At 39.7% G+C, this 14,070-nt stretch overlaps 1 protein-coding gene across 1 annotated transcript in view; it reads right to left on the reverse strand.

Annotated features, from left to right (window-relative positions):
- The window catches only part of MAP3K5 (mitogen-activated protein kinase kinase kinase 5), a 196,164-nt gene that overhangs the window by 118,771 nt on the left and 63,323 nt on the right, over window positions 1-14,070 (reverse strand). Inside the window, exon 3 of the mRNA XM_069487666.1 lies at window positions 5,241-5,264. Within this exon, the coding sequence (XP_069343767.1) occupies window positions 5,241-5,264 (24 nt within the window). The remainder of the gene's footprint in view (window positions 1-5,240; window positions 5,265-14,070) is intronic.

The following is a 14,070-nucleotide window of genomic DNA, read 5'->3' on the forward strand; positions in this document are numbered from 1 at the left end:
TACAGATGGTACCAAAAATGTGTGGAACAGTTTCTATCATCAATTAAATATTTATTCACCATCTTTCAAGGCTATGGCACAATGATACATGCTGTGGGAAAAACATGGTCGTTTAAAGCACGGCCTTCAGACTTCAGGGGGCTTGTGATTTAGTCAGAGGGATACTGCGTAAACACATGGCAATGCGAGGAGCATTTAGACAGCTTCCTGCGGGCAAGGCAACGCTGTGGACAGCCAGCTCAAAGCTGCTCTCTCAGCCGATGGCCCCACTAGTCTCCCAGCGACTAAACCTAGACGCCCAGAAGTTAAGTTTGACACTTCCACGCCCTTCCCCTCCTATATTCTATCCTATCTATTCTGCCTCCAAAATATATCTCACACTTGTCCATTTCTCTGCATCTTCTCCGCCAGCACTTTAGTCCATGCACCAGTGCACCTGGTCTAGCCACTATCATTGGTTTTAACCAGTCCCCTGGCTCCCACTCTGGCCTTCCCATCCCCTCTCTACCCAGCTGTCAGAGGCTCTTTTAACACCCTACCTCGGGTCACTTCCCACAGCTGCTTAAAGCCCTACACCTTGCTCTTGCAGGAAGAGGAAACTGCAATGTGGTCCACCAGGGCATGACTGTGCAATTCTGCCCCTCTAACCTCAGCCCTGCCACTCTCCCCTCGTCCACTACCACCTGGGCTCACTGATGTCTTCTCGGATCCTACATGATGCCACGTGAGGCTATCCTGGTGCACACAAAGGCAGAGTGGGAAGAAAAAAGGAGAAACTGGTTTGGACACCCCCGAGTAAGCAAATCTAACCAGAGCTTAGGATGCAAAGCTGACTGGGGACTGAATGCAAAGCTAAGGATGTTAAACTATATATTCTGCACAATGGGGAATCACAGAAAGAATTCACAGTGGGAAAGAAAACACAATCAAAGCTGTGCATTTTGGCAGTCTTGGCAGATAATAGGAATTAAGATTTGAGATTAGGCAGGAAGCTACAAAGCATGACCAGATGAGCAGCAGTGGTAACAAAGAAACAGACACATGTGCTTCATGTTAAGAAGAATCAGGCCAAGCCCTGTGCCTCACACCTGTAATCCCAGCACTTTGGGAGGATCGCTTGAGGCCAGGAGTCTGAGACCAGCCTGGGCAACACAGCAAGACCCCATATCTACAAAAAATAAAAAATTAGCCAGGCATGGTGTAGCCTGTAGTCCCAGCTACTTGGGAGGCTGAGGCTGAGGCGGGAGGATCACTCAAGGCTGCAGTGAGCTATGATCGTGCCACTACTATCCAGCCTGAGCAACACAGTGAGACCCTGTCTCTAAAGAAAAGGAGAAAGAATCAGCTGGACCTAGTAACTGGTTGCACATATTGAGAAAGAGAAAGGAGTCAAATGCGACTCTGCAATCTTGAATGAGGCTGCCTATACAGAGTAGTATCATTAACAGAAAGCAAGAATGCAGGAAGCAAAACCAGACTAAGTTATTTAGAAACACTGCATTTTGAGACACTTGTTGTATTCACGTGTTTGAATCACAAACAGAATCTGACTCCCAGTTAAAATGTGAAAAGAACTTCAAAAGGTTGAGATTTGCTTTGAGATGGGACAGGGTGAAATGTTCACTTTTAGAGAGGCTGAGACTTAAGGGGGGCAGGACACCTAATGTAAAAATGTCTAAAAGAGAATTGGAAGTAAGTGATTGGAAAGTAAAAGAGTTTCAAGCCAAAATACAGACCTGGGAATTATTTGATATGGTTGAATCAAAGGAAATGGGAGAGATCTCTAAAAGAAAAACCACAGAGAAAGAAAAAAGCAGAGGGCTGAGAACCAGAATGGGAGATGTAGGAAACCCTGTCTACCGCTGTTACAGGAGCACAAGGAGTCCAGATTGCCTTCCCAGCCGTATCAGCATGTGGGGAACGATCGGAGCTTCTCTTACCCTTAGCACTAAACTAATAAGCACAAACGTGTATTCACAATGTGCATGTGCCAAGGTATAAACGGTCACGTCGGTGGGTCACAACCCACTGAAGAACGTGCTGTTGTCTCCATTTCACAGGTGAGGAGACAGGTAAGGCTTACGGGGTCACGCAGCTGGTCTGTTGACATGTTTGGCACTCCCGCCCAGGGACACTTTCTCTAGCAGCCATGTCATTATGACTAGGGGGCTATGCACCTTCCTGAGTGGCTTTACAAGCTGGCACACCTGCTCCCTAACCTTCTGTCACCTTCTCTGGGAACCCTGCATGAACCAAGTGACTACGCATAGCAAACAGACAAGAAGTGCCAAATGCCCTGACGGCCAGACTTAATTACTTATGAACATATTATGCTCTGAGGCTACTTGTTGTACGTCATGTAATGAAGCAGAAACCAAGCCCGACTTCCAGTTAAAGTATGAGAGGAGCTTCCAGAGGTTGAGATTTTATTTTTAAATCAAGTACACTGCATTGTTACTGTCTCAAGTTCTCCTTCATGAAGCAATTACTGGAGGACTAATATCAGGAAGAAGGAAAATCAACATGCCCGGCTTCTAAAGTGTAACCAAGATCCCATAGCATGTCCACCCAATTTAATCCTTTTGCCCAAGCCACTGCGGAAGCAGAAAAGAAAGGCAAGGATACCAAAGAGGTCACTTTCCAAAGCTTCTAGAGCTTAACCTATGAGTGAGTTCTAGAACAACAATAGAATCAAATACTCCTATTTTAGATAAGCACTATAACTAAAAATGACTAAGAAAATGCTCTGAATCTTGTAAGTCACAAGATGAGAATATATGAAAAGCCACTAAAACCAGAAAAGTGCTACCAGAGTTTTAGACTATTATTCTTTTGTTGCTGGATAAAGTTCTGTAACCTCAGAAGCCTTCATACCATGTGTACAAGACATGAAATATACATTATTATTAAAATGCTGGGTACTGGGGAATAGCGTATTATGTAAAATAATTCTGGGACAGAATGACAATCAGATATCTGGGTACGTGTTGGGCAGTGGGGGACGGAAGGGAGAAAAATGTGAGCCGAGCTATGCAGAGAAAAGCAGTTCCTGAGACAAAACCCCATGGTATACGGCTCAGAATCCTTGGAAATACCCAAGCATGTTAAAGGTTTTCCCAAGTTCCTCTGGCCTCACTGCATTCTTTGGAGTTTCTTCCTAATTTATTTTTCAATTTCCCATTGTTAATGCCAGAAAAAAAAAGGAGGGTGGGAAGCCACAGGAGGCACATGGAAACAACTGGGCCTGAGCTAGGAGACAGCCCAGCGAGTATGCTATGCGGTGGGGGAAAGTGCAAGTGTTGGTTGTGTGTCACTGTGTTTTTAAAAAAGACACCAACTGCTGCAAAGAGCACTTTTTCGACATGATGAAAACTAAGAATTGGGGAACATTTATTTCCCAAGTTGGCTCACATGTAACTTAGAAATGTTACTACTGCAATTTCTGTTTGCAGAATGCCACCAAACCCACAGTTTGAAATAGCTGATAATCCAAAGTAAATAAAACCACCACTGTGTGATCAAGAACAGAAACCTCAAGTGCAACTGCTCTTTATTAATAAGGTACTAATTCTAAAATATGTACACCTGCTTCAAAAATCACATTTCCTTACATTTCAGAACAGTAAGGCGTGCTCATAAAATAATAACGCTGATCCCTCAGGGCCACGCTTTTTTTCATGGCTATAAAATCTTGCAGCTCAAAATCTAGTCTTATTATAACAATTTTCACTGTTTAAAAAAATAATGCCAATTCTGTTTTTAAATTTTTAAAAACTACATAAAAGTGACCATAAGTGTGCGTGGAAAACAAATTAAGCTTCTGGAAAGAAAAACTCTCAGCATTCGAATATATTGAAAAAGATGCTCAAAATATTCAGCTTTTTATCAGGACATCCAGCACCCGAAACACAGCAGCTTTCTCAAGTCAGTGGGCAATTTATTTGTAATGTGCAATATTGGGTCCTTGTATCAACCTACTTCTCCCCACGTCCAAGCTGAGGTGGGCAGGATTGGCTGCTTCTTCCTGCCACCGGGTCTCAGGTAATGCTACCTCCTCTGAAGGACCTCGACATAATGCCCGCCCCCACCCCACTCTTTGGCATGTCATCTACATTAATTTCCTAATTTGTTTGTTTGCTTGTTTGCTCACTGACCTTCTCCCAACTAGACCCTGCCACTTTTCATTTGTTGTCTATGCAACAGTTATAAATATGGTTCTTTCTACTTCCAACCTCCATGGCGAGAACCCTCTGGCACCAGCCCAAAGCCTGGCACACAGGACATGCTCAATCAATATTTGTTTTATAAAATTTGTTACACAAATTAAACAGTTTAACACCTTTAACAAATTAAATAGTGTTTAAAAAAACAGTGAATGGAAGCATGAGGCAATGATTGCTCATTTCCTGTTGAGATGGGAAGGATAAGAGTTTATAATGGCAACATTATTTATGCTGCAATGAGTCTCTGTCCTCGTGAAATGTTAAGCATTTAAGTTTTTAAATGTCTGATCCAAGGAAAAACTACCAATTGTACTTAATCCTATCGTCCTGAATCCTGCGCATGCTTTATGGGGTATATTAGCTTCACTCTAAATTGCAGAGGTACATTCTTTAAGGTTTTTTAAATACTGGCTTACTTTCCAAAATGAAATACACAACCATTGGCTTAACAAGCCTGTTTCCACTGTATAATTTTTCTTCATGCGGCAGTTCTTAAAATCTTAAAAGAGTTTATTTTTCTCCCTCTTTCACGTTTGTTTAACTCTGTGTGGAGGGTAGGAATTCTGTAGTGTATTGTAGTCAAAGGAAGACTACAATACGTAGAAATTTAAATCAATCTCTAAATAGAAGATAGATGACACATATACATACATACATCTATCTATCTCTGTACATATTTATTCAAATTTGCATACACTGTATACATACATACACACGTGTGTGTATCTGTGTATCTATATGCTGCTTAAGTGCCACTTATAATCCCACAACATTAAATATACTATAGAAATTTTTTTTCCAAAACATATATAGAAAACCCAGGTGCTAGTGTCATCTCTAACTAAAGTTTTACTACAATGGAGTATTTAGATATGACTACCATATTTAGATTGATACATAAGAAATTCTGAAGAGGAATGACAGAGATAGAAATTAATAATTTGTAGAGATTTAAAAAATGCCAGAGATGGAAGAGAAAAGATAAACAATTTCTGCAATATTAAGTAAAATACTCACAGTATTCTTCTGGCAAATGATTTCCTGAAAAACAAGAGAAAAATGACAGAAATTAAGACAAAAATCAATTAATTCAATGACCTTTATTGAACTGTGCTGCGCAGGAAAATTTGTATTAACAATTATATTAGCAATTAGAAATTTCATGAAGTGTAGATTAAGTTTCTACATCTGAGAATTTTACAGTCTGATGGAGGAGATAGAACACAAAAGTATTTATTATCTGTGGTTTAAGGAAAACAGCACAAACATGTAAAATCCTCAAACTGAATAACCTAAATATCATTTCTGAAGAATAGTATGTGCAGAATTACCCGATTAGCCACGATCTCTTTAGGAAGAGGTTAAAACAAGTTTGTTTTCTCTAAGTACAACCTCACTGTTGTCCTGGGAGGGGAACAAGCAGCCTGCTACATTCTGGACAGCTGGAAATAAAGGATATTGGCCACTGGCAAATCTACACGTAGACGATTAGGACATGTGACAATAAATAGTAATGAATATAATCAATGTGTGTTTCAATAAGAAGCGGAATGGGATAAATACACCTCAAGGGCAGTGTCCCTATTCTCTTGGTTGTGAGCATTGAGTGAGATCATACAAATAACATAGTTATACAGTGTCTGGCACATAAAGAGCTTTCAATATAGGCTGGCTATCATCATTATCATTCCTAGACGTTAAAGGACTAGAGACATTGGGGGGATGATCTAGAAAAGCCCATGGTATAAAGGGTTTCATCGAGGTTGGGGAATCATGAATTAGAAAAAAAAAAATGGGACAATGTGTTGGAAAAGATGACATGTATGTTGTCACGGCAACAGGAGGGAGACACAAGGCATTTGTGGAGCCTCAAGGGCGAGTCCATCTGGCCAAGGAGAGGAACCTGACCTGGCAAGGTGAGAGAGTGGCCGCGCAAGGCCGGGCAGACTGGCCATCATCCTTCAGCCTGAGACCAGGATGCTAAATCACACAGACACAAAGAGGGACCAATGAGGGCTTTGGTGTAGAGCAGCATGTAAGAGAATGTTTAAGGATAGCAGATGAGAAAACAATTTTTTTCTCCTTTTCAGACACAGTCTCGCTCTGTTGCCCAGGCTTGAGTGCAGTGACATAATCATAGCTCACAGTAACCTCAAACTCCTGGGCTCAAGCAATCCTCCTGCCTCAGCCTCCTGAGTAGCTGGGACTACAGGCATGCGCCACCATGCCCTGCTAATTTTTTCTATATATTTTTAGTTGTCCAGCTAATTTCTTTCTATTTTTAGTAGAGACAGGGTCTCACTCTTCCTCAGGCTGGTCTCTCCTGACCTCACATGATCCTCCCACCTAGGCCTCCCAGAGTGCTAGGATTACAGGTGTGAGCCACCACGCCTGGCCGAGAAAACAAAATTGTTAGAGGAAGGAATTGTGCTGGGTAGTTTTCAAAGACATAAAGACACATAAAAATAAAAATGCCAGGCAAGGTGGCTCACGCCTGTAATCTCAACACTTTGGGAGGCTGAGGCTGGAGGATCACTTGAGGCCAGGAGTCAGAGACCAGCCTGGGAAAGAGAGAGAGACCTCATCTCTATCAAAAATAATTTTAAAAAATACCGTGGTGTGCACCTGTAGTCCCAACTACTCGGGAAGCTGAGGCAGGAGAATGGCTTGAGCCCAGGAGTTTGAGGTTGCAGTGAGCTATGATTGTGTTACTGCACTCAAGCCTGGGCAAAAGACCATGTGTCTAAAAAAATAAAAATAAAATACTAAAAGATATGTTTCAATACCTCACAATCTTGCTAAATAAAAAAGGACATATGCATATTTAACCAAAAAAAATTATATAAGGATGGATGTGCATGTATGCACACGCCTGCTATAAGTAAAAAGAGTGATACAGACAGCGAGGGCTGTAGTTTCTCAGAGAAAGATGATCCTGCAGATTGAGGAAGTCTGGGAAGATCAGAGAGAATGTGGGACTCAAGCTGAGCTGTGAAGGACAGACACAACTTCCAAAGGCAGAGCCAGGAGCGGGGATCCAGGCTGGAGAGCTAGGAAAAGCAAAGGCCCATTTAAGGAACAACAAATGTTGTCAGGGGAAGCTAAGGAAGACAGTTCATTTGAGGACATATTGAAGAGAGAATTAAAGAGGTATTTGGAAAAGATCTTGAATTTTACCACCGGACTAAAGCAGAAAGTTCATTTTAACACATAAAAATAGTATGATTAGAAAGTTTATTTGGGGCCTTACTGAAGAAAGCTTTGAATGCTAACACAAAGTACTTTGTTCTGTGAGCACTTATAGCAGTCAGACTGCTTTTTAAAATGCATCATGTCATATGTACAAAGAAGTATCAGCACCTATTGGGATGCTGTTTGCAATAGCAAAGGCTGGGAACATAAATGTCCATCACCTAAAAACTGGTTGCATAAACTATGGTACCTCCATACAGTGGCTATACCGCAGCCAAATAAACAATGAAAAAGTTCTTTTTGAAGTGACATGGAAAGATCTCCAAGATGTACTGTAATGGAAAAAAGCAAAGAATAGTTTTTATTCCATACTCCTATTTATGTATAAAAGGGAGAAAAAGGACATTCTACTTTGTAAATTCATAAAATCTCTCTAGCAGGATATATAAGAAACTAATAACAGTGGTTGCCAATGGAGTCAGTTGGCTGACTAGAGAATAAAGGTAAGAGAGTAACTTTTTACTATGTAACCTTTTTTATTATAGTTTTAAATGTTTGTAGCAGGTGAATGTATTACCTAAGGGAAATAAATAAATAAAAGGTAAGCCTCATTAAAGTTTTAGAAATGCTAACCTGATTGTGGTGTTCAGCATTTGAGAGGGAAAAGCATTTAGGTGGGTATTGCAGAAGTTCAGGGATATCACAAGGGTTTGGACAATGGGGGTTTCACAAGAATGGAAACCAAGGGACAGAAGAGTGACATTGTGAAGGAAGGCTGACAGTCGGTTTTCCATTGGTGTTTCATAAGTAGTTAATGCACATTACACATACATACACATACAAATGGTTCGTGCACAAATAAGTAGAAAAATCTTGGATAATCTCAATGCCAGGAAAACACAGTATGTAGAATTTTCCAAACTTGATTTGTGCAGCATCAAAGAATGTTGGATGATCTCAATGCCAGGAAAACACAGTATGTAGAATTTTCCTAACTTGATTTGTGCAGCATCTCTCCAGAGAAGCAAGCCCCACCCTTGTAGATACTGCTTTCACTGGATAGGAATACCTTCTCTCTTCTCCTCTATGTCTTAAGGAAATACCCTTCTATTCACCTTCTACAGCGTAGCATCTTCTGTGCAGAGTATAAGCAACCTGTGGTCTATGAAGCTGGCCTTCACCTATCCTCTCACAGGAGCAGATTGTGTCCTTATCCATGCCATGATTAACCCTCATACAGACCTCTATGGCAGCACTTCATATACTACATGGCCTGCTTTTCTTCCTATGATTCTCTCATCCTACATCATGAGCTCCTGGGTGCAAGGACCACGTGTTTCACTCATATTTGTATCCCCACTGATTGTCCAGCAAAATCCATGGCATATAATGGGTACTTGACAAAAGCATGAATAAATGAATAAATTAATGAACATATACAATATTGGACTATGAATTACAGTATGCATAAGGTCTGGCTCTGCTCCCAGCTAGTCACACGTCATTTCACTTTTCCCTCATGTAAAACATGAAGAGAGTTGGATTGAGTGACTGCTGGTTTCTTCCAACTCTGCTTTGCTGTTGGCTAACGGGCTCTCATAGTCAGTGCCGTCCTTGTGCTACTGAGAGAAGAGCGCCCTCGTGCTCCCCCAGCACGGGAGCTACTCTACCCTTGTCTCTCTTTTGGGGCACCAGGTACATGAATGGAAGTGGCAGGAGAGGAATCGGTGGTGAAGACTGAGAGAGCCTGAGGTTCTACAGGAAACCACCACGGCCCCTACTGACTTAGGGCCAGTGTGCTATGTCGTTCCTGAGGAATTGCTCCTTGGAATAATAACCTTCTCACATGTCTCCTCTGCATTATAACAAATTATGAAACTATATTAAAATCATTCCCATAGCAATCTGAATTCTTGTTAACTACTGCTTATGTTTTGCAGAAAATAAATGGATACAAATTGTTCTTTTGAAGGAGACAGCTTACCCACAGCTTATGATGCAACCATAAACGAGGCATCAACTTTAAAGAAAAAAAAACTACTATTTGTACATTTAACTCTATCCAAATAAATAACAAACAAAGTCTTGAAAGGTATCTAAATATGGAAACAGAACAGGAAATGTTTAATTGGTACTAAATCCATTAAAGGGGGACAAAAAAAGGAAAGGGAATAAATGTAAGACGTAACTGCCATATTTCACATCAGATCATGGAAACTTTTCATCTCAAGTGCCTATAAATAAAAAAATAAAATGAACATAAACTCCAGCTCCTACCAGTGACATGTTTCTGAAGATGCATTACCCCACTACAACTTCTGTACTTGTCTAAAGTCTTTAGGGGGCTTTTGGTCAGTGTACCCCCTTGGCTATACCAGAAACATCCAAAATAACTTTTTAAAAAAATTTTCTGGTATTCTTTGATAAGCAAATAGGGAAGCAAGACAAAAGAGACAACCTAATCTAGGTCTCATTCCAAGGAAAGACAAAGACTAACTTTATTATTTTTATTGTTTTAATTTTTTATTATTATTTTTTTAGAGACAGGGTCTTGCTTTGTTGCCCAGGATGTAGTGTAGTGGTGTGATTATAGCTCATTGCAGGCTGCGACTCCTGGGAACAATAGACCTTCCTGCCTCAGCCTTCTGCCGTAGCTAGGATTACAAGTGTGTGCCACCACACCTGGCCAATTTTTTTTTTTTTTTTTTCCGTAGAGACAAGATCTCACTTTGTTGCCCAGGCTGGTCTTCAACTCCTACCCTCAAGCAATCCTCCTGCCCAAAGTGCTAGGGTTACAGGTGTGAGCCACTGCACCTGGCCAAAGTCTAACTTTTGATAGCTATTTGAGACAATGTTAAGTTTGAAGAGGTCGTCTTAGGAATAAATAAATGGAGTGTCTCCACCACTGGAAAGTTTTTGTGCCCAAAATTTAGGTAATTACAGCCAGAGGAAGGAAACAGGAAGAGCTGGCATGGGGTGGCCAAGTCAAATTGGACTCAGGGTGGAAGAAGCAAGAGTAGGAACCAGGATCCCAGCGTCCTGAAAGAAGAGAAGGGAGCAGACAGTGATTTGGGTCCAGGGAAAGAACATGGCCCCAGGTGGAGACCTTCTGGGTCTCCCCTTCTGATCCCTCTTTCTGTCCTAATGGAACTTGGCAACTTTTCCATTAAAGTTGGGACAAAGAGGGATATTTCCTGTATCTTCCTGCAACAACCTCTTAACTAATTTCAGTGCATCAGAATTAAATGAGGAACTATCAGATGGGCTGTTGTGAACATCTTGGGCTGCACTGAGAAGGTGGGACACCCCCTTTCCCTTTCTGCACACTATTAAAACAAAGCTGAGCAGACTCAGAAAGAACAATCCAACACAGGTGTCACAGAACCATGACATAGAGTCTTTAAAGATAGGAAACTAAGTACCTTTGTGTTTACATGTTATGCTTACATAAAAGCTTAAGTTAAAAAAAAAACTGAATAATCTAACAAAAACCTAGAAAACTATCTTTTGCAACACATACAAAATCTGTGGACAGACTTAGAGAGAAAGGTACCAGACAAGTCAAAGAATATGGGGCTTATCCCTGCCCTGACATTTGTTAGCTACATGTGCCCCTAACATGTCACTATGTCTGTCTGGACTTATTTCTCTTTTGTAAAGAAAATATCTTCTATCTATGCAATCCAGATAGTGAGTTTCTGACTTGTCTGACTCATTGAGTTGTATGTAAAGACCAAATGAAATAAGTTTATGAAACCACCTTAAGTACTTTAAAGCCATATACAGTATGGGGTACCAATAAAACCAAAGTAAACAGCTCCAACACAATTCCCGCATTGCCAAGTCTAGAGACATTTGCATCTGTATTTTTCAAGATGGGGGGGACAAGAACACATCCTTCCCTTGCATGTGAGCAACTGTCAATTAAAACGACCTGTACCAAAAATCGGGTTAAATTATACCAAAGCTGGAAAGTAATCCTAAAAGAAATTCTAGACTCTTTTCTTTTCTTTCCCCATTAATCTGGTTCCCTGTTTAAATAAATATATCTCGGTGGGAGAACTCTACTGTAAGTATTAATAGATATCTGTCTTTGACCTGCATTGGAATGCTGGTGAGTGACATATTATACATACAGCATTTGACATGGCTTCTTAACACAATCTTTGCTTTATACTGTGTTGCTATTTATTACAATTAACTTCCTCTTCTTTGTTCCCAGCTGTTCCTTTCAGCAACACCTAATTGGACCATATTATTCAAGTGCATCCTTAAGCAGGGAATAATCTAACATAATCATTATGTTTCAGCACAAGCTGCAGAACCACTAAGTGCTACGCATATCAATCTCTACAGAAACATTTCTTCTGTAATGGATAAAATGGGAATAAAGCCCATTTGAGTACAGAAAAGAAACAGATTCAAATATATCTGAGGCTTTCTAATAACAGCCAGAGCATGAGGAAAAAGAAACTAAAAATATTTTGGGATTCCAATGCCCAAAATGTAAGTTATCCTGATGAATACAGAAAATTTTAAAAATATAGCAATAGTTTTCTTTAAAAAAGGTTAATAATTATATATTTCAAGCATATAAAAAGTATAGAAATTAGCAAACACCCGTGTATCTACCAATTAGATTTAGAAATATAACATCACAGATATAGTTGAAGAATCCTGTCTTCCCCTTCCAATTTTATTCCACTCTGATCCCTTAAAGAGGTAACTATTCTGAATGTTGTTTATAGTACAATTCTCATGCACACATCTATCCTTCTATAACACAAATGTGTATAAAAGTATTGCCTTGCACTCGAGTACACTTTGTATAAATGGTACAATGTACACATGTAATTCGTTTTTCCCCTTAACATTCTTTTTCAGATATATTGATATTGATATGCAAAGTTCTATTTGATTTAAGTGCTCTATGATATTCCGTTAAATGACTATAGCAGAAGGTGTTTTATTCATTCTCCTGTTAATAGATATTTTCCATTTGCTTTGATGGGAGGAGCTATTACAATGTTAACATAAACATTTTTTATTACATCTTCTTATGCATGCGAGAGATTGTTTTACAGCACATATCTCAGGCAGGAATTGCTGAGTCGTGGTGACATGCATGCTCATTTGACATTATTAGATACTGCCAAATTGCTCTTCAAAAGGTACTGCCAATACACTCTCCCACCAGCAGTGTTTAAGTTTTCCTACTCTTCATAGCCTTGTCATCTGCGATCTCATAAGAGCTTTTAATTGTTGACTGGGATGGTATGTGGTGGTACTTTATTGTTTTGTTTGCTTTGTTTTACAAGCAGCATTGTTTAAAGAGAGTGGGGAGTGGCCCAGAAGGAAGAGAAGAAGCTGAGGAAGGGAGTGCGAGATAAGGTCACAAGAAATGTCCCTGAAAGCTGTTCTTGTAAAGGAATTTCTGGTAATAGAAGAAATGGTTCATTAAAACATCTTCCTCACTCTACACAACAGTCATTCATTGCTCCTAAGCCCTTTCTGACATCGGATGCCTTTCATGCACCTGCACCCCAGCTCCTCGGCCAGGACTGTCCAGACTTACTCTCCTGTGTACTGAGAGACCGCCAGAAATGTGATCATTTTATAATGCATGAAAATCAGAAAAGAATTATTACTAGCATTTATTTTCAAGAAAATCTCAGCACAGAGTCTCTCTCAATAAACATCAAAGACACATGAGAAATTCTCATGATGTTTATTTTTTTTTAAATTGTGAAAAATGTATTGTTATAACGGTAAGTGAGGAAAAAGAATCAACTTCCCTTTCTCAAAGTGCAATGATGATTTCTTTTGATAAAAAATTAAAATATTTCATTCTTACTACAATAAAATAGTATTTGTGATTTAAAACAACAGATATAAATCTTATTGCAAGTCCATGCATACTATGATTAGATTCTAAATATCCTTTCAAATGACATCTCAGAAATAGATTTGTAAGTACTTTTACAGTTTCCATTTATTATTTTTCAAAGAGCTTGAACTTAAAAAAAAATTTGTTTCTAGGATTTCTGAGAATTTGCTGAGGAAGAAAAACTGCTATCTTCAGCAAAGGGCAATAGATGAAAATCAAACTGGGGCAGTTGTACTTTCTGTATGTCCAAAGAATCATCCTAAGTGAAGCTAAATATATGACAAGAATAGCATTCTAATTCTGTCTTTGCCCCTGCAAAAACAGGGAGATGCTTCATTTTTATTTTATTTAGCTGATCCTCACATGACATATTATTTTAAATATCTCCTGTTCTGCCTTATTTCACTGCAGTTTTCCTTTCTGTTGGTAGATGGCGGGGATAACAGAGCAACACCTTTAACTAACTGCAGTAGAAATAAATAAAATTAAAAATACACACACCCCAACTTTTCTCAGTAACAGAGGACCTGAGGAACTTTTAGGACTCAGAGGAAACTGTTCGACTGCCAAAAATACTTCCTATCCCAGATATTCATGTCCTCTGCAATCACACACATGGCCTACCAGGCTGGGAACAGTCTAAACAAGAAAATGGCAAAAGCTTAAGTTATTGGAAGGGAGGAAGGAAAAAGAAAGAAGAGATGGACGTTGCACGGGACAATTCTACAAGCACAGTGGATGGGTACGTCTAAATGAACACACTCAGCA

Source organism: Eulemur rufifrons, chromosome 15 (assembly GCF_041146395.1).
Source record: "Eulemur rufifrons isolate Redbay chromosome 15, OSU_ERuf_1, whole genome shotgun sequence".
In the NCBI taxonomy this organism is placed as follows: domain Eukaryota; kingdom Metazoa; phylum Chordata; class Mammalia; order Primates; family Lemuridae; genus Eulemur; species Eulemur rufifrons.